Source organism: Toxorhynchites rutilus, chromosome 3, assembly GCF_029784135.1.
Source record: "Toxorhynchites rutilus septentrionalis strain SRP chromosome 3, ASM2978413v1, whole genome shotgun sequence".
NCBI lineage: Eukaryota > Metazoa > Arthropoda > Insecta > Diptera > Culicidae > Toxorhynchites > Toxorhynchites rutilus.
The window spans coordinates 219,469,543-219,491,307 of NC_073746.1; the positions used below are offsets into that span (position 1 = coordinate 219,469,543).

Genomic DNA, 21,765 nt, shown 5'->3' on the forward strand with positions numbered 1-21,765 from the left:
CGTACAAATGCTGACCAAGAAAATAAATACCCCAAAATTAGTTTTAGATGCAACCTTCAGCGGCACACAGCAGAATCAGCAGAGAAATTTCAGCGGCTAAAACACACCATTAATTTCTCGATGTTATCACAAACTGAATGAAGGAAAAAACTAAAAGCTACACTTACACTACACTACATATGCTATGTGTGCATGCGATTGCATCATCCTTTCTTCTCCTCTTCTCCGCTCGTTTTATAGCTCGGGTCGCGATCGTCGCGAACAAGCAGTATTGGCCATTTGTATTCAAAGATCCAGCCAAAATTGTTGCTCCCGTGGTCGAGTGGTTAGCGTCACGCCTAACATGTCACTGCTGAATAATTCAATTTTAGTACTTGTTCAAATAGCTAATAATAGCGAATGTTACATAAATTCAATATATAAATTGATGCGTGCACTAAATAATGATATCAAATGTGAAAAACTCTCATATCAATCGATGTTTATTTTGTTCAGAACAGAAAAGAGGTTTATTTTATTTGCCCAATATTTTTGATGAAGCACCCATTGTCATGAAAGGAAAGCATTTTTTCCATGTCAACATACCAACACACCACGCGTTGAGTGGTGGTGGTGTGGTGTCCGATTCGCTTCTTCTACTCTACTCACTGCCGGTGCTTGGGGTGAAAATGCAAGAGAAACTGTACACCATGTTCGAACATCATGTGAAACATTGGGATTAAACATCGTATGTCCAAACATACCACGAATACAAACATGTCACATTTTCTAACATAGGTACGAAAAAATCATGTTTGTACTCAAACACAAAACTGTGAACAGCGGCGTGGACATGTTTATTCCGGACGCAGTGTTTTATGTGAAACATGGAAGACTGATTCTCAGTTTACCAGGCCCGAAGGCAGTTTTAAATTGTTCAAATTTTAAATGAAAATTTTCTCTGAATTTTCACTATTGGGTTGGGGAATAAGTTCGAAGTGTAGCTTTCATTAACAGGGTGTTCGAATACAACTTTTCAACGTTTTGTAGGTGCGCATTCTGTGTGTAAGTATTGGCGTTAGCGTTAGCCTCATGAATAGGCTAACCGACGCGCACGGTGTCGACTCGGTGTCATTTGTTGTTTGTTTACCGCGCATGATGAAGAAGTACCGCGACGTGGTAGTAAAGCTGTTTGCGAGAGGTGAACGCACCGGCGACATATTCCGGCGGTTGAAATCCCACGGAGTGGAGCGGATTTCATCTATACCGACATCCGTCGCGTCGATGCCGGGAGAAAGACCGTGCGATATCCGGGCGGCCGTGTTCGGCGAGGACGCCAGCAGCCATCAAGGCACGAACCGGAAGACCACAGCTGACCTGGATGTGTCGATCTGGACTACCCACACCATCATGACGAAGAACCTGGGATACAAGCCGTACAAAAAACGCAAGGCTCACGGGGTAACGAAAGCTACAACGAAGAAGAGGATGAACAGAGCCAAACTGATACTTTCGCGGCACGAAGGTCAGGGGTTCTTGTTCTCTGGTGAGAAATTCTTTGTCTTGCAACAGTCGCACAATGTCCAAAATAATAGGCTGTGGGCGCCGACGTTGGTCAGCAACCCGCCATTTTACATGAACATCCCGAGGTTCCAGAGCGCCGAATCGGTGTTGGTTTGGGGGGCCTTATACGTCAGGGTGTAATAAGTGTTTCTATGGTGATTAGACTCTTCTCCCCCTCTCTAAGGGAGGGGCTGTCATACAAATGAAGTATATATTTCTGCATAACTCGAGAACTAATCAAGCAAATCGAGTCAAGTTTGGCATGTGGAGGTTTTAGTGGACACAAAACGATTCTATGGTGAATCGACACTCCATCCTCCTTTCTAAAGAAGGGTAAGGGGTGGTGTTGGTCTCTGCCATACAAATCGAACACAAATCGCTGCATAGTTCGAAAACTAATCAAGCAAATGAAATCAAACTTGGTTTTAGAGATCGATAAACGTTTCTATGTTGGTTTGACACACCTTTCTAAGGGGGGCTGCCATAGAAATGAAACGCAAATTTCTGCATAACTCAAGAACTAATCAAGCAAATGGAACCAAATTTGGTATATGAAGTTTTAGGGAGCAATAAATTTTCCATGGTGGTTTGACATCTCCTCCCCATTCCTAAGGAGGGGTGGCTTGCATAGCTCGAGAATCAATTAAATAAATGAAACCAAATTCGGCATGTGGAGGTTTTGGAGGGCACGAAATGTTTCTATGGTGGTTCGACACACCTACCCCGTCTCTAAGGAGAGAGGGGCTGCCATACAAATGAAACACAAACTTCTGCATAACTCGAGAATTAATCAAGCAAATGGAGCCAAATTATATCATATGTTCTACAATTATATATTGACAAGTGTTGTCAGTTCATTTGATGTTTGCGCTATCGAAATTGATCTTTGTTCGCAAGTGGAAATGGATTTTGATGTGATAAAACGCACTCCCATATCTTCTTATATCTATATAAATAAAAATGAATCGTCGAATGTGTCGGTAGTAGCAATACTCGAGGAAGGAATTGTTCGATTTAGGGTTGTCTTTATGCATATTTTCTGTATCAAATATTTATGTATTAACGTAACATAACGGAGAAACATGTTATTTGTAACGGAGAAACATGTTATTTGCAAGTGGTTGAAAAATCTTGAACAAGAATTGTGTCTAAAAAAACTGATATTACAATGACAAGTTTCGGTAGAAGTACTAGGAATTTTATAGCAAAAGGTAATTTTATAGGATCGATTAGAAGTTCTGCGATTGAACCCATGAACGTGCGCTTAGTAAAAAATCGTCATTCACGTTTTTTCACTAAGCGCTCGTTGAAGGTATTTATAACAAAAAAAAATTTTGGGCGGGACGAAGTTTGCTGGGTCAGCTAGTAATAAATAAAAAATAATAATCACTCAAAAATACAATTAACATAGTTTTATAGAGCAGAAAGAGTTCTACCGAATGAATGCTTACCCTAATATTATAATATTATAAATTCATATCGGTTTTAACTTCATTGAAAGGTATAAAAACACAGTATAAAGTGCGGAAAGCAAAAAATGACGAATTGGAAAATTTTAGAAGAAGTAATATTTTCTAACAGTGTATTTCAAATATTATTATTTCTTTTTGAACTCTTTACAATGATTTTCCAACAATTTTGCCGTACCTCATATTTTACACATTTACAATTACAGTGCAAAGGGGTCTCCGTAGCCACATTTGATGCGCGTTCGCTTTGTAAGCGATCAATTGTGAGTTCAAAACTCAGGACCCTCATCTACGCAATAATCACCAGCTACGGAGATCGATCCACGGTCAAAATAAGATCGATTCATCCATACAACTGCTCTGCTCTGCAAGACTCATAAGAGATGAATAATCGAGACGGCTGTAGTACCGGATAGTCCCCCCCGAGAGCCGCCGTGACGGAGTGCGCGTCATGTTGGAGGGCACTACCTAATCGGCGCTCCGCTGGGAAGAGAAATCCTGCGAGGGTGACTGTGACGGGGCGCGCGTCAAGTTGGAGGGCGCTTCCTAATCGGTGCACGTCTCGACAGGTAACCGGATACTGCCACGGAGAAGAGCAAAAATGCCTGCCTGGCAACGCCTGATCGTGGCCTGGATGGAGAAACACTGCGAACGTTTCGAAGGAGCGAGCATCAAGGATGAAACCATGATCAAAATGGTGCATACCCCACGAGAGTAGCTGTGACGGAGTGCGCGTCATGTTGGAGGGCACTACCTAATCGGCGCTCCGCTGGGAGAGAAATCCTGCGAGGGTGACTGTGACGGGGCGCGCGTCAAGTTGGAGGGCGCTTCCTAATCGGTGCACGTCTCGACAGGTAACCGGATACTGCCGCGGAGAACAGCAAAAATGCCTGCCTGGCAACGCCTGATCGTGGCCTGGATGGAGAAACACCGCGAAGGATGAAGCCGTGATCAAAATGGTGTATACCCCACGAGAGTAGCTGTGACGGAGTGCGCGTCATGTAGGAGGGCACTACCTAATCGGCACTCCGCTGGGAAGAGAAATCCTGCGAGGGTGATTGTGACGGGGCGCGCGTCAAGTTGGAGGGCGCTTCCTAATCGGTGCACGTCTCGACAGGTGAGAAATCCCGCGAGGGTGACTGTGACGGGTTGCGCGTCAAGTTGGAGGGCAATTCCTAATCGGTACATGTCTCAACGGGTAAATGGATGCCTGCGAAAAGGACATAAGCGCAGTGGAATGAAAAGCGAATAGAGAGAAAAAATGTTGAGAAAAAGGGAAGGACAACGCTAGTCATCGTTGAAAACTCGAAGAGTGCATGAGCACAGCCGCCCCCTGAAGTAGTCGCCTAGATGTGGTCCCAGGGGGAATAAGGCAACGAGTAGAGGGCTTGGTTTTTGTGGGTGCGATCCCCACTCGACGTCTGGGTTAACCCTTCCCAGATAAGGCTGGTAGAGCGTTCCTCACCTCTATAAAAAAAAAAAAAAAAAAAAAAAAAAAAATCCCCATTTGAGAACCTGGTTCTCAAATGGGGATCAACACTAGGGTAGGAGCCTGCCCGTTGGTCTCAAATGTTCCTATCTCACGCCTCCACGAATATCATTTTTAGATCGGGCGTGAACTGGAAACACACACCTGGTCTTGGCTCCGAGAACGGGTGTCGAAAGTGGCTAAGTGAGGGGGTGCGAGCGAGTCAGAGCGCTATATCTCTCCCGGGGAAGGGTCATGGAGGCCTTGCCAACCCGCTGTCTCCCGGGCAAAGGAGATACACCCAGAAAATGGAGCTACGTTCACGAAGAATACTTAGAATGCGATCGCCCGAGGAGGGTCCCCGAACTGGAGCTGGTCCTGGAACGGGAGTAAGAGCGAGCGGCCAGCGGCTGGAGGGCGAGGTGCAAGAGCGGGCCACCAGCCGGGTTCAACCCGAAGAGCTACCGCCACACGGAAACAGCAGCCATCGACATCACCAACGAAACGCTGCGCCTACGAGGCGTGTTGCGACTGTCAGACGACAGTCGTCCACACTTGTGGGTACTACTAGGCGACGGATCATGTGGACACACGAAATGAACGAATTCGTGATCCGCGCCTATTACATCTGCACTGCTTTGGAGACGGACATGAGCGGTCGCCCTCGAATACTAACAATGTTCGAGGAAGCGTATCCAGAGTTCGTCGGGAGGCTTGACCAAAACGCGATGAACGCGAGGCGTAGAGCGATTGTACGCAACAATATGCTCTCCCAAACGCAAGTCGACGAGATCAAGCAGCAGGTGCAGAGAGAACTAAGCTCCAGAACAAGCAGAGCAAGCGATGTGTCGAGACGAAGTTCAGTACGGCTGAGCAATTCATTCGCGAGTGGGGCACGCGAATCAGCACCAGTGGAGGCCACAGTACAACAACCCCCTGAGCCGGAAGACCCACAGGAAGGCTTATGTCACATTTTCTAACATAGGTACGAAAAAATCATGTTTGTACTCAAACACAAAACTGTGAACAGCGGCGTGGACATGTTTATTCCGGACGCAGTGTTTTATGTGAAACATGGAAGACTGATTCTCAGTTTACCAGGCCCGAAGGCAGTTTTAAATTGTTCAAATTTTAAATGAAAATTTTCTCTGAATTTTCACTATTGGGTTGGGGAATAAGTTCGAAGTGTAGCTTTCATTAACAGGGTGTTCGAATACAACTTTTCAACGTTTTGTAGGTGCGCATTCTGTGTGTAAGTATTGGCGTTAGCGTTAGCCTCATGAATAGGCTAACCGACGCGCACGGTGTCGACTCGGTGTCATTTGTTGTTTGTTTACCGCGCATGATGAAGAAGTACCGCGACGTGGTAGTAAAGCTGTTTGCGAGAGGTGAACGCACCGGCGACATATTCCGGCGGTTGAAATCCCACGGAGTGGAGCGGATTTCATCTATACCGACATCCGTCGCGTCGATGCCGGGAGAAAGACCGTGCGATATCCGGGCGGCCGTGTTCGGCGAGGACGCCAGCAGCCATCAAGGCACGAACCGGAAGACCACAGCTGACCTGGATGTGTCGATCTGGACTACCCACACCATCATGACGAAGAACCTGGGATACAAGCCGTACAAAAAACGCAAGGCTCACGGGGTAACGAAAGCTACAACGAAGAAGAGGATGAACAGAGCCAAACTGATACTTTCGCGGCACGAAGGTCAGGGGTTCTTGTTCTCTGGTGAGAAATTCTTTGTCTTGCAACAGTCGCACAATGTCCAAAATAATAGGCTGTGGGCGCCGACGTTGGTCAGCAACCCGCCATTTTACATGAACATCCCGAGGTTCCAGAGCGCCGAATCGGTGTTGGTTTGGGGGGCCTTATACGTCAGGGTGTAATAAGTGTTTCTATGGTGATTAGACTCTTCTCCCCCTCTCTAAGGGAGGGGCTGTCATACAAATGAAGTATATATTTCTGCATAACTCGAGAACTAATCAAGCAAATCGAGTCAAGTTTGGCATGTGGAGGTTTTAGTGGACACAAAACGATTCTATGGTGAATCGACACTCCATCCTCCTTTCTAAAGAAGGGTAAGGGGTGGTGTTGGTCTCTGCCATACAAATCGAACACAAATCGCTGCATAGTTCGAAAACTAATCAAGCAAATGAAATCAAACTTGGTTTTAGAGATCGATAAACGTTTCTATGTTGGTTTGACACACCTTTCTAAGGGGGGCTGCCATAGAAATGAAACGCAAATTTCTGCATAACTCAAGAACTAATCAAGCAAATGGAACCAAATTTGGTATATGAAGTTTTAGGGAGCAATAAATTTTCCATGGTGGTTTGACATCTCCTCCCCATTCCTAAGGAGGGGTGGCTTGCATAGCTCGAGAATCAATTAAATAAATGAAACCAAATTCGGCATGTGGAGGTTTTGGAGGGCACGAAATGTTTCTATGGTGGTTCGACACACCTACCCCGTCTCTAAGGAGAGAGGGGCTGCCATACAAATGAAACACAAACTTCTGCATAACTCGAGAATTAATCAAGCAAATGGAGCCAAATTATATCATATGTTCTACAATTATATATTGACAAGTGTTGTCAGTTCATTTGATGTTTGCGCTATCGAAATTGATCTTTGTTCGCAAGTGGAAATGGATTTTGATGTGATAAAACGCACTCCCATATCTTCTTATATCTATATAAATAAAAATGAATCGTCGAATGTGTCGGTAGTAGCAATACTCGAGGAAGGAATTGTTCGATTTAGGGTTGTCTTTATGCATATTTTCTGTATCAAATATTTATGTATTAACGTAACATAACGGAGAAACATGTTATTTGTAACGGAGAAACATGTTATTTGCAAGTGGTTGAAAAATCTTGAACAAGAATTGTGTCTAAAAAAACTGATATTACAATGACAAGTTTCGGTAGAAGTACTAGGAATTTTATAGCAAAAGGTAATTTTATAGGATCGATTAGAAGTTCTGCGATTGAACCCATGAACGTGCGCTTAGTAAAAAATCGTCATTCACGTTTTTTCACTAAGCGCTCGTTGAAGGTATTTATAACAAAAAAAAATTTTGGGCGGGACGAAGTTTGCTGGGTCAGCTAGTAATAAATAAAAAATAATAATCACTCAAAAATACAATTAACATAGTTTTATAGAGCAGAAAGAGTTCTACCGAATGAATGCTTACCCTAATATTATAATATTATAAATTCATATCGGTTTTAACTTCATTGAAAGGTATAAAAACACAGTATAAAGTGCGGAAAGCAAAAAATGACGAATTGGAAAATTTTAGAAGAAGTAATATTTTCTAACAGTGTATTTCAAATATTATTATTTCTTTTTGAACTCTTTACAATGATTTTCCAACAATTTTGCCGTACCTCATATTTTACACATTTACAATTACAGTGCAAAGGGGTCTCCGTAGCCACATTTGATGCGCGTTCGCTTTGTAAGCGATCAATTGTGAGTTCAAAACTCAGGACCCTCATCTACGCAATAATCACCAGCTACGGAGATCGATCCACGGTCAAAATAAGATCGATTCATCCATACAACTGCTCTGCTCTGCAAGACTCATAAGAGATGAATAATCGAGACGGATAGTCCCCCCCGAGAGCCGCCGTGACGGAGTGCGCGTCATGTTGGAGGGCACTACCTAATCGGCGCTCCGCTGGGAAGAGAAATCCTGCGAGGGTGACTGTGACGGGGCGCGCGTCAAGTTGGAGGGCGCTTCCTAATCGGTGCACGTCTCGACAGGTAACCGGATACTGCCACGGAGAAGAGCAAAAATGCCTGCCTGGCAACGCCTGATCGTGGCCTGGATGGAGAAACACTGCGAACGTTTCGAAGGAGCGAGCATCAAGGATGAAACCATGATCAAAATGGTGCATACCCCACGAGAGTAGCTGTGACGGAGTGCGCGTCATGTTGGAGGGCACTACCTAATCGGCGCTCCGCTGGGAGAGAAATCCTGCGAGGGTGACTGTGACGGGGCGCGCGTCAAGTTGGAGGGCGCTTCCTAATCGGTGCACGTCTCGACAGGTAACCGGATACTGCCGCGGAGAACAGCAAAAATGCCTGCCTGGCAACGCCTGATCGTGGCCTGGATGGAGAAACACCGCGAAGGATGAAGCCGTGATCAAAATGGTGTATACCCCACGAGAGTAGCTGTGACGGAGTGCGCGTCATGTAGGAGGGCACTACCTAATCGGCACTCCGCTGGGAAGAGAAATCCTGCGAGGGTGATTGTGACGGGGCGCGCGTCAAGTTGGAGGGCAATTCCTAATCGGTACATGTCTCAACGGGTAAATGGATGCCTGCGAAAAGGACATAAGCGCAGTGGAATGAAAAGCGAATAGAGAGAAAAAATGTTGAGAAAAAGGGAAGGACAACGCTAGTCATCGTTGAAAACTCGAAGAGTGCATGAGCACAGCCGCCCCCTGAAGTAGTCGCCTAGATGTGGTCCCAGGGGGAATAAGGCAACGAGTAGAGGGCTTGGTTTTTGTGGGTGCGATCCCCACTCGACGTCTGGGTTAACCCTTCCCAGATAAGGCTGGTAGAGCGTTCCTCACCTCTATAAAAAAAAAAAAAAAAAAAAAAAAAAAAAATCCCCATTTGAGAACCTGGTTCTCAAATGGGGATCAACACTAGGGTAGGAGCCTGCCCGTTGGTCTCAAATGTTCCTATCTCACGCCTCCACGAATATCATTTTTAGATCGGGCGTGAACTGGAAACACACACCTGGTCTTGGCTCCGAGAACGGGTGTCGAAAGTGGCTAAGTGAGGGGGTGCGAGCGAGTCAGAGCGCTATATCTCTCCCGGGGAAGGGTCATGGAGGCCTTGCCAACCCGCTGTCTCCCGGGCAAAGGAGATACACCCAGAAAATGGAGCTACGTTCACGAAGAATACTTAGAATGCGATCGCCCGAGGAGGGTCCCCGAACTGGAGCTGGTCCTGGAACGGGAGTAAGAGCGAGCGGCCAGCGGCTGGAGGGCGAGGTGCAAGAGCGGGCCACCAGCCGGGTTCAACCCGAAGAGCTACCGCCACACGGAAACAGCAGCCATCGACATCACCAACGAAACGCTGCGCCTACGAGGCGTGTTGCGACTGTCAGACGACAGTCGTCCACACTTGTGGGTACTACTAGGCGACGGATCATGTGGACACACGAAATGAACGAATTCGTGATCCGCGCCTATTACATCTGCACTGCTTTGGAGACGGACATGAGCGGTCGCCCTCGAATACTAACAATGTTCGAGGAAGCGTATCCAGAGTTCGTCGGGAGGCTTGACCAAAACGCGATGAACGCGAGGCGTAGAGCGATTGTACGCAACAATATGCTCTCCCAAACGCAAGTCGACGAGATCAAGCAGCAGGTGCAGAGAGAACTAAGCTCCAGAACAAGCAGAGCAAGCGATGTGTCGAGACGAAGTTCAGTACGGCTGAGCAATTCATTCGCGAGTGGGGCACGCGAATCAGCACCAGTGGAGGCCACAGTACAACAACCCCCTGAGCCGGAAGACCCACAGCCAGATCAACAACTACTACGCGATCTGGTCTTCCATTACGACGAGGCGATCTCACAGTTCCGCGACACGGACCCTTTGTCGCGCCCCAGGATCCCGAAGTTACAGCATTCCCGCAGGCTGACAAGTGCAGTAAAGCTCATGAACGAGCACGTTCTTCCGCTGCACTTGGTTGATGCTGAGAACATGGAGGAGCTGCAACTGAAAGTTTACTGTGCTGCTGTGGCGACCGCCAAAAGTTTAAGATACCGTATTAGGCCAAGAGGCAGACTGCTCCAACATCTCCGTGAAAGGCGTGAGCCTCCATGGCGAAGGAGATTGGAGCAACGGATCCTAAACAAGCGCGCCGCAATTGGAAGACTGATGGCGTACAAAAGAGGCAGCAGATCGGCGAAATTATGTCGCCAAGTTGCTGTGATCGTGCGGCCTACTGAACTTCGCCAGCTGGGAGCTCACCAGCTGACGGAAAAACTCGACACACTGGTACAGCAATTGAGCGTCCTTACAAAACGGCTGAAACGTTACTCTGACTCTGCAAAGCGCCAGGAACAAAATCGGATGTTCAGAGATAACGAGAAAGCGTTCTACGACCACATTAGCGACGAGAAGCCCGACTACCACGAAGGTTTGCCAGATATTAGCGATGTGACGAACTTCTGGGCTGGTATTTGGGAGACCCCAGTAGAACATCGCGACGGGCAAATGTGGTTAAGACGGGAGGAGGAGAGTTGTGGTGAAATTGGAGAGATGCCAGCTATCATCGTCGGAGAGAACGATGTCCGCGAAGCCTCGCGGTACCTGAGGAACTGGGCAGCACCGGGCCCCGATGGTGTCCAGAACTTTTGGCACAAGAAGCTGACCGTCGCACATCCAAAGATAGCTGAGTGCTTCAACAAGGTGCTACGTGACCCACACAACCTTCCTGAATTCGCCACCCGTGGCGTCACCTTCCTCCTCCCGAAAGACAGCAACACATTGAACCCATCAAAGTACTGAGCAGCATAATTACCGCCAAAGTTTCTGCTCACTGCGAACAGCATCACATCATCGCAGAAGAGCAGAAAGGATGCAGGAAAAATACGCATGGCTGCAAAGACCAGGCCATCATCGACGCAGCCATAGTCGGCCAGGCGGTATATAACCAGCGGAACCTAAGTATGGCCTACATCGATTACAGGAAGGCTTATGACTCCATACCTCACTCGTTTCTCGTCCGGGTATTGGAGCTCTACAAGAATGATCCCGTCGTCGTTAGGTTCCTGCAGCATGCGATGAGGCAGTGGAGCACGTCTCTGCACCTCAGTGATGGGGAAAATGTGTTGCAGTCTAGAACGCTGCAGATAAAGAGGGGGATATTCCAAGGCGACTCTTTCAGCCCGCTTTGGTTTTGTCTGGCACTGAACCCCCTCAGTAGGACGCTCAATAGAAACGGTCATGGCTATAAAATAAGGTATGGCGACGGCGCCCACGAAGAAGTGACCCATACCTTCTACATGGATGATCTCAAGGTCTACGCTGATTCACGTCAGCGTCTAGGTGTAGCTATCCGGGTTGTCGAAGACATAAGCAGGGACATCTGCATGGAGTTCGGCCTCGACAAGTGCCGCTGTGTCCATCTGCTGAAAGGGCAGCTTACCGAATCCGGAGGTTACGAGGTCTATGACGGCGAGTTCATAAGAGACATGGTTTGTGGCGAATCCTATAAATATCTTGGATTCCGACAGCTCACCGGGATTCGCCACTCCGACATCAAGACGGAGCTGCGAGACAAGTTCTTGAGTCGAGTGAACTGTGTCCTGAGGACTTTCCTCAACGCGGGGAACAAGGTACGCGCGATCAACACATTCGCGGTTCCCCTGCTGACCTTCAGTTTTGGTGTAGTCAAATGGAGCAAAACTGACCTAGAGGACCTTGAGAGGAGGATGAGGAAAGCATTTAAAGAGGCCGGAATGCACCATCCTCAATCGGCACTGGAGAGAGTTTCACTGCCACGCAAAGAAGGGGGACTTGGAATAGTCGACATATTCGCACTGTGTGTTGCCCAGGTACGACAACTGCGCGAGTACTTCGCAGAACGCGCCAACCAAAACGCGCTATACCGGGCTGTCTGCGCCGCCGACAGAGGATACAGCGCTCTGCACTTGGCGCAAGCGGAGTACCAACTCAACTGCAATCTGCAGACAGAGGAGGAGAAGATTGCAGCTTGGAAGCAGAAGGCAGTGCATGGTGCCCACCCCCATCAACTGGACCGGCCACACGTCGACAAGGCCGCATCTAATCTGTGGCTAACGCGTGGTGAACTCTCTTCAGTAGTAGAAGCCGACATGATAGCCATCCAGGACAGGATAATGCTGACGAGAAACTGCAGGCGGTACGTCTGGCATCAAGACGTTGATGACATTTGCCGGATGTGCCATCAACCAGGTGAAAACATAGAGCACATTATGGGAGGCTGTCCCGTTTTGGCCATCGCAGCCTACACCGAGCGCCACAACAACGTGGCCCGTATTGTTCATCGACAACTGGCGCTCCAATGTGCTCTACTGGAAGACAACGTACCAAACTACCGGTACCTGCCTGCACCTGTCCTGGAAAATGACCGTTTCAAGCTGTACTGGGATCGCACTGTTCTGACCGACCTCTCGATCCACCACAACCGCCCAGATATAATGGTTTACGATAAGAGCGACCGCAAAGTCACCATCATCGATGTCGCTATTCCACTGAATCAGAATCTGGAGGAGACCCACGGTCGCAAAATCTGCAAGTACCGACCATTGGCCGTGGAGCTCAAGGAACTGTGGGGGCTAAGGGAGGTCCCAAGAATTGTTCCAGTCCTTCTCTCTGGAACTGGAATTATCCCGAAGACACTTCTGGAAGCGCTAAAGGTGTTGAACATGGAGAAGGAATTGGCCGGCATCCAAAAGTCGGTCATCCTTAGCACCTGCGCGATTGTCCGACAATTTCTCGGTCAGGACTGAAACAGCACGAGCATGCAGATACGTGCATTCCGCAGAGCCTAGTCCCCCTTTGGCATTCAGAAGCCCGGGGGCAGGTGAAAATTCTGGCTAGGTTCGCCTAGTTAAGAAGTGAGATAAGTCTGCCAAAAAAAAGACACATCGGGCTGCTGTTCTATAAATAACTCAACAATGATCAATCAACTGTCTCCGCTGTCTGGTCTAACTGGATAATGGAAGAACAGAAGGAAAACTCTTACGCCTAAATGGCTACTCTGTAAATGTGTACCATATGCAATGTTATAGAAGGGAATACTCTAACGCCGAAAAATGGCAACTGTGTAATGTGCTAATTATAGATATGATAAACATGTGACATGTACACGATTGAAATTCGGTTCTGTTACAGCTAAAATGCTAATGAGCATAAAATTAAAAAAAAAATACAATGCATGTAACGCGTTGCTTATTTTATTAATTTATGCTCATTTTTGAATTTAAAAATTTGGTTTTGTTTCTCAAATGAAATTAAATTAGAGATTTTCCAAAAATAATTTTCCGCTGTCGCTATGGGAGTTCAAAAAAAAGTAGGCACGATAATTAACGATGTATATTAAGTATATTACCGGTTTTAAAGAAATTTTCCGAATTACCTCGTCAGGTTTCCCAAGAATGACGTTCTGTCGTCTTGATTGGAAATCGATAAAAAAATACGCGCGATGACTAATAGATGAATGTTATGAAACATGAGCATTTAAAAATTTCGTTTTGTCGAGTGGTTGATAGTTCACGTTTACACAATCTCATCACTTACCTCAGTGAATCCTGATTCTTCCTCTCTCTACTAACAATTATCCCTTCATTGGATAAGCGGCTCCGCAAAGCTTATGCGATTGAGCCTTACAAAAAAATTAATTGGAAAAAAAATCTGTTTCTTCCATGATAAACGCTTGGGAACCACGCTATAGAGGCGACCCTTCTGGCCTTCGGACGGTGAATATCATACTAGCATTCCTTCCCTTAGCCTGGTGACTGTAAGGACGTGGCCGGCGTCGTTATTGACCATTTAATGTTCGGAGCACCGAAACTTGCACAATGAGAATGGTTTGCTACCCCCAAGCGTCATTCAGTGTGTTCTTGGTGCAATTTCGTTAGTTCAGGTCAATAACGGAGAGCAACTAAGAAATGTACAGTCTACCCAAGCTCAAACTCTAGCTGAAGCTCAATTGAAATTATATGAGATTCTCGGCAAAGCTGTAAATTTTCAATGCATTTTTTTCAGTTCATGTGTAATACTTTATACATTCTGTTTATCAGAAAAAATCCGGATGAATCTGAGACAATTCATGAATTGGATAAACAAATAATCTTCAAGTCGGAATTTGAGGAAATGTTTTTTTTTCGTTGTTTGGGCTATTACGTGTAAGTGTTATCGTGATAACCTTTACTGGGTTTTCACGATAACTAATATTTATTTAGACTAGAACCTGGTTGAACCCTTTGCGGTCGTTTTTCTGCTCTCAGCCACCAAAACAAGGAATCATACCGAATACTTTATTCAACCATGTAACAGTTTACACTAAACGAATTTTAATGTCTAGTAAACCTGTTGACGAAATAATACGGAGCTTCTATGAATAATAGGTAACGGTATAAACATGATTATTATCATGGAAATATGAGAGGATCTCTTTCAAGGGAAGTTAAATCTGGGTTAAATGTAAGATATGATTTTAAGTACGTTGATAATGAATGAATTAGACTGGCTGTTGTTTTAGAGGGGGGAAAGGGTACTCTTGTCCTTCTTTTTCTTGAATTGCACTAACGTTCCCAGTGGAACTTTTGCCTTCTCAACGTATTACTTGCATCATTTTTATTAGTTGTACTTAATTGAGATTTCTATGCCGAAAAACACACTTTGAATGTATTCCGGAGTAGCAGGCTCTAGAATATGCGTGACAACAGTGCAAGTCGGTAGAAATTTCTTTGACGAAAAATCCCCCGGCCAGAACGGGAATCGAACCCGAACCCCCCCGCATGATAATGTGTGCTGCTAACCACACGGCCACGGGAGCACTCAAGAACTCTAGGGGAACCGGAGGCATAGTGGTCATCCTAAGGAATATACCCATTTTCAGCGTTCACATACCGCTTCAATTCCCGTTTTTCGAAGAATATTATAGTTCAACTCATTGTTGTTCAAGCTAGCAAACGGCTTTTACTATAAACATTCAAAATAGTACGTTTTTTATCATTTGAAAATGAAAATTCGAACATTTTTTTTGCATGGAGGTAAAGTGGTCACCCAGTGGGGGCAAATTGGTCACTTGCACATATTAAGCTAAATGGGATAGATTTATTATAAAATAAATAAATATTTTTCCAGGGTCAAAGCTACAAAAGGAACCTCTTCAAGAGCAGAATGTGATGAGGTATATCAGCTTTAGTAAACAGACCATTGTAAGTTGTTATTCACCTATGACCACTTTGTCCCCAAACATCAAAGTAATTTCTATGCTAATTAATCGCTGAGATTAAACAAAATATCTGTTCATCTCTCGTAAAATATGTGAACAGTCGTTCAAATTGATGATTTGTCCAACATATTAGATTAAAAAAATTAAATTTCACGAGAAATTCCTTACACCCAAACTAGCGTTGGCAGAAAACATGCCATCTTTGGCAGAAATGATGCCATTTAGTGTGCTGTTGAGTCAAATGCGCAAATAATGAGCTATTTTGAATGCTTAAAAATGGTTCGTATGTATGCGTGCAGACATCTCTTTCTGTTTTCTTTTCTCATTTCATTTGGGATTGTGCCAAAAAAAAAGTCCATACGACGTCAATGGGGATCGATCCTAGGCCGGCTGGAATGCAAAGCTAATTTACACGACCACGCTATCTACATGGCTAATAATGCTTAAGAAGCTGTTCAGAAAATACGTGATAATATTGCACCTGATTATAAAATGAAGTTGGGAAGTGTTTTATAAGAGTAAAAAAGAAGCGCATGAAGGAGAACAATATCTATCTCGGTCTGGGCCGTGTATGTGGCAAAGTATGCTGAAAGCTTATTTGTCTTTTGTTTCGCTCGCTCGTATTAATCTTATATTACTGTACCATGAATATTATACAAAAGCTTACCAGTATTTGTGAGTCATGGCATTTTCTGTTCTGTTATGTCTCATTTAATGTCATAAATTGGGATGACAAAATATGAGCTAAAAATCAATTTTTGGTGTAGATACCATGCGCACAGAACTACGGCCGAATGGCTATCGAGAGAACAATTTCTGTTTTTATTTATATTTTGACATGCGACAGCTCTACTGAAGTACAGGGTGACTCAAAAGTCACTAAATTCTTCATACATAAGGTTACTATCAATACGGCATCCATAGTCAATAGTTATACTACCAAACAAGCAGGTGACCACTTTGCCCCCCATGACCAATTTGCTCCCACTACCCCTAATATTTTATAATATTTTTTAATACTGATCAATATTTCTGTAGAGACGGTTCTGCTGTGTTTTCACATAAAGATGGCACTAGGAAATCCTGAACGCTTCCCATGGCTATGAGAAACATACGTAAATTTGCTCCAACGTTTTCACTTAATATCAAAAAGTAAAGGTCGACCAACCCAACCCTCATTATTATAAACAACCGCCGGCACACACTCTCACACACGCACACTTACACAGCGTTCAGCACAATAAAAATGGCTTTATTAGATGTGCCCGGGCGCAAAATTAACATATCAATGAACTAACTGAATCAACCCCAGCTCATCAAATCAGTGCAAGTTATATAATCATGGAATCAATAATGATATGCTTTTAGCTCTCCGTTCGTTTCTTCCATCATGTACAACGGAAAACCGCACACGGGAAAGCCATGCTCAACTACAATTTATGGATCGGGTGAAACTTTTCCGGACGTTGTGTGGGTGCCTCGAAGAAGTGAAAACAATAATTTTGGGAGAGGGCAAGAGATAAAGTAGGAAATTTCTCCGGCTTCGTCATTATAGTTGGTTTTGGTAATTTGGTGTGATAATGGAAAATGACTGTTTAATAATGTATCTGGTCATAGAAACTTGCTCCTTCTGGCTCCTACCGATACATCACCCAAACAGCACTGACTTCTGTCGAACTTTAGCTCAGACATATAACATGTTTCCAAGATTGGCAATGTGTTTTCTTACATCGTCGTCATAGAAAAGTTCCACCACGAAAGACCAATCGAATTATTGCTGATTGTGCTGACAAGTGGAGACATGTCAAGTGAACATTGAAGGAAGAGCTACCGGTCGATATTGAAAGGTATCGGAATTCAATGCCATTGGAGCAATCATCATCAATATTCATCAGCGCGCCACATGCTGGAAAGTTCTACTTTCAGAAGTGTCTACCCGTTTACTAATCTGCATCAGTTTGTGCGGTGTGAAGTTCTGTCCCCATCCAGAAAGTCACAAATTCGATTTTCAAACTAAGTTAGAAAACACTTGAACAACACAACGTTAGCAGGTTCAATTTTGCACAGACTTTTTAAGGAACTCAAACACTGCATGTCTATGAAATATACGGCAGACTTGTCATCATTTCTCAGCGCTATGGCCCGAGGAAGATCCACGGAATGTTCATATTTATTCGATAAACAGATCCATTATTCATATTCAATTACTCGAAGTTTAAGCTCAAACTTTGTTCATTTTCGTTTCTGACAGTATCCACTGAAATGTATATTTGCATGCGGGGCAAACTGTGAGCTAGCTAGCTCACAGTCCCGAGAATGATTAGCAGTGCTTTTGAATGCCACATTGAATGAAGAATGAAGAATCTCTGGGTGGCAGGCACTAAAAGTGCTGCAAAAGTATTTCCCGAGCGGAGTCAACTGCTGGCAATAACCATCAGCGTGTCATATCAGCAAGTTTTCGCAAGAGTTCGCTCGCTCCCTAATGACATTTGCATACTTTCACTTTCACAGCTTCGTCGACATGTCGAGGCTGTTAGAAACACACCGACAGTCAAAAATGGCAGCGCAATCGTTATGGACAAGCAACCGAGCGTGGTGTTTTATGATGATTTCATATAAATTCTAATGAAAGTTCTTTCAAGCAATTCGAAATACCCTTTAGACCATTATATATATATATATATATATAATCCGGTATTTCGGTACAAACTTTAATGTAATTGGCTGTGTGAATATGAACTCACAAATCTGTTTAACGTAATACGAATATGTAAATTTTCCATTCTGGTGAAAGGCCAAAACCTCATATTATAACGAAATATAGCGTCGAGGTCTTCGTTAATTTACCGCAATAGTTTTCCCATCTCTAAAACATCGGATTGATATTCAACTGGCATACGAGCCAGCCAAAAGTACCCTCGCACGTACACTCGAAACCCCGAGACCCGCCCGACCATTCGTATCCAATTAAACCAGGAGCTGTTCCGACTATAATTGGAATCCATATGTTGTGTACCAGTTCAAAATTTTAATCAAAAACTTCTACTCGGCACGGCATTCAAACTTTCCTCCGCCGGAATGAGACCACCGACGCCCCATGTCACGAAAATCGTTCCTACCCCGAATGCAATAATGTTTTCGCGGTGGCTCAAGCATAAGTTGCTGCTCCTCTCGTCGCCATCATTGTGTCCGAAACACATCTTAATACGACGGATTTTCTCTCTCTGCAGTCTATGAAAAACTTTCTCGTAACTCTAATTTAAGTTTCAACTCTCATTTCTCATCCCGCGGTGATGTTTTTTTTCCTCCGCTTCGTTCCTGGTCCTCGAAACGAAGGAGAAGGAGAAGAAGGAGGTTGTCGTCATCCTCGTAGTTCATCGCAAAGTGCATTCGCAGTTGGGCTTTTGTTAGTGCACTCTTTTTTTTTTGGCTAGGTCAGTTCTTCGGTGCTTTCGTGGGAAGACTTTTTTCAGCTAGTTTCCTATATCTCGTGCAGCATCCCATCTGCACGGTGTGAATAAAAGCTTTAGATAAGTACTTTTATACGACGAAATGAATGAGTTTTATAATCTCGTGTTTTATCAAGAGAATCTACATTCCAGCGGATTTCACCGCTATATTCTTGGCCTAGGATCGAGCAGACTTGGTCTGTTAATCGTTTGTAGCGCATAATCATTACGATAAGTTATACACGGAAGCTGTTCGAGGGTCGTTGCATTAATTTAGGTAACATAGAAGAATAGATTATCACATGACGTTCTGACACGATTCCCAATTTAAATTTCAATGTTTAACTCTTACCAGTCAAACAAATCGATTATACGGAGTACAAAAAGTTCTAATATCCAGCTACAGCATACCTATTGAAATGATAATTCCGCGTCAGCAGGATGATTCCGCGGTTTACCTGTAATGAAAAAATAAAGTGTAAATTAGTTGCGATTAACTGCATCAATCGAATGTATAACATGAAATATTGATATGGCCATCAGCTACGAAGATTTATTATTGCGGGCATTTGTTCAGCACTGTCCTTACCCTCTCTGACTCAGCTAGGCTCTGTACGTGACGTGGCGGCTACTCAATGTTCCAAATTCATTATCATATGACCTACGTTTCCAGAATTATTGTCATTTTCAAACGGTTTTACTTCCAAATAATTCGAAAGCCAGTTGTCAGATAGAAAAACGATGCAGCGAGCTACTGGGCGTTGGACAGCGTTGCCTCACGACCTGTTGAACACTATTACATTGTAACAGATATTCTTAGCTCTATCGAGGCTATCAATTCAGTGAGACCGGATAAGCATCATTCACATCAACATAATTCAAACGGATTCGACGGAACATCCGAAATTGTGTGTGATTGGCTGTTACACACTGGAGGAAAACATTAGTAAGCGCAGCTACCAAATCTTTAGTAGTCGAAACATTGGTAAAATGTACACATTTTTTGTACATGTTAGCAAAACTTTGTTAAACTGATGTCAGATGCAATATACATCCCTACCAATGATTTGTACATTTTACTTCATAGCATAAGTAACCTTGAGTATTTTCATTCCTAGCAACTGTGTGTGTGCAATCGCCATTTGTCTAGTGGAAGCGAAACGATTCGGAGGTAAACATCTTGCTTTTGTTATGATTCATTTTAACTAAATATTTTCCTTTTTTCAACTTTTATTTTTAGAAAACAATATCAAGGGTTCACGCAGTCGTAAAAACTGCACTAGCTGATGAACAGTATGCGACGGCGGAAATTCCACGATCTTAAACACATCGTCACAACAACAATGATTCTACAGCAGTACTTGACGACGATACCCAGCGAAAACTATCACAATCTTTACCAGCGACAGCATCCCATAACTTCGGACGGAGGGAAAGCGATATATGTGTCCCATCTGCGATATAATTTCCTTCGCAAATAACGACTTCACGTCCGGTCGCTCAACAACAACAAAAAACCGTGTCCAAGGATAATGGGGAGCGTCAGTTTGTGTGGAGAATTTGCTCCAAGGCGCTTCATTGCTGGATCGGTTCATGCTGCCTTCGCTCGGATACGGAGTGCCACATCAAGTAGTAACTTTCCTAATTCTGGTCGAAGCGCGGAGGACATCATTGGATGCGCAACCGGATAATTCGACCGAGGCGGAGGCGTCGGCAATCAGCCAATCCGCCAAGGGAAATAGACAGAAATATCCGTCGGCGAAGGCGATCGATAGTGGCAAGAATGAAAAAGATTTGGCGCTGGTTTCGAAACCGGTTGACAGTGCTACGAACGTGGCTACTTTAGGTAAATTTTGACTTTTCTGTGTAGTTAGATGTGTGAAAGATGTTTGGAATATTATTAATAACAAAGTTTTCTTACGGCAGATTTGATGTTCCGCTGTCAGTTTCGATTGGGATTTCCAGCGACATGCATTATCGAGGATTACTGTTTTTATGTCCCATCCGAGTACGTACGATGTAGTGCCGATTTGAGGAAGCAGGAAAGGGAAAGGAAACCCTACAGGAAAAGTTTTTTCAATAATTTTATAAAATTAAGAATAGAATAAGAATATTAATAAGAATAAAAATATTCACAACACAAAATAATTATTTGAAAAAGATCGTCATTATCCAACCAATGGAGGGCCAACAAATCAGCCATTACTAAGTTCGAAATTGTGCCAACATTGGACCTACAAACTGTAGTTTTGTTTGACATTTATGCTTACCAATTTTTATTCGTAGGATGTACCAATGATTAGTAGGGTAGAAAATGACTAATTGGTAATATTTACCAAAAAATTGGTCATATATACTAATTATTCCTCTCAGTGCAGTATCAGAATCGCAAATTCTATCTAAATTTATAGCCACCGGGCTAGTGTTTTCAGCTTTAACGAAGTTAAACTGTAAATTTTTTTTTCTCTTTGATTGTGCCCATATTTAACACGCAATTTTTAAAGTGATCTAACATCACCTAGTATAACCTGATCGCTCTCATACCAGACCAGACATCGATCACTACGGTCATCTACCGTGCAAAAAAGGTTTCGTTTTCTCCAACCTACGTTGCTATCTTAACATTTTATAAGGCCGTCGCAACTACACGAAAAATATTGTTTTTGCTACACTTGGAATATTATTTCAATATTTTACTCAACCGGAAACTTCTGAAAGTATCTGGCAATATTCCTTTTTTTTTGGGCTGCTAAAATGTACGATATTAATTTAGGTGAGATGTAACAAAATCACGATTTTAGAGCGTCAGCAGAAAATTATGTTTAAGTTCGTTGAAAATGCAACGAGTTGATATG

General features: G+C 44.0%; 2 protein-coding genes across 11 annotated transcripts in view; one reads left to right on the forward strand and one right to left on the reverse strand.

The window, feature by feature from the left end:
* Window positions 1–21,765, reverse strand: part of LOC129780382 (zwei Ig domain protein zig-8-like) — a 763,625-nt gene that overhangs the window by 574,752 nt on the left and 167,108 nt on the right. For 8 of the 10 annotated variants that reach the window (XM_055788581.1, XM_055788579.1, XM_055788586.1 and 5 more), the window contains exon 4: window positions 19,322–19,368. The exons of the other annotated variants lie outside the window; for them this stretch is intronic. The gene's annotated coding sequence lies outside the window, so the exon portion shown is untranslated. The remainder of the gene's footprint in view (window positions 1–19,321; window positions 19,369–21,765) is intronic. 10 annotated transcript variants of the gene reach the window in all.
* LOC129780381 (uncharacterized) lies at window positions 11,030–20,081 on the forward strand. The gene is made up of 2 exons (XM_055788578.1): window positions 11,030–19,856; window positions 20,029–20,081. Exon 1 carries the CDS (start codon window positions 11,185–11,187, stop codon window positions 13,006–13,008), a length of 1,824 nt encoding a protein of 607 aa, XP_055644553.1. The 5' UTR covers window positions 11,030–11,184; the 3' UTR covers window positions 13,009–19,856; window positions 20,029–20,081.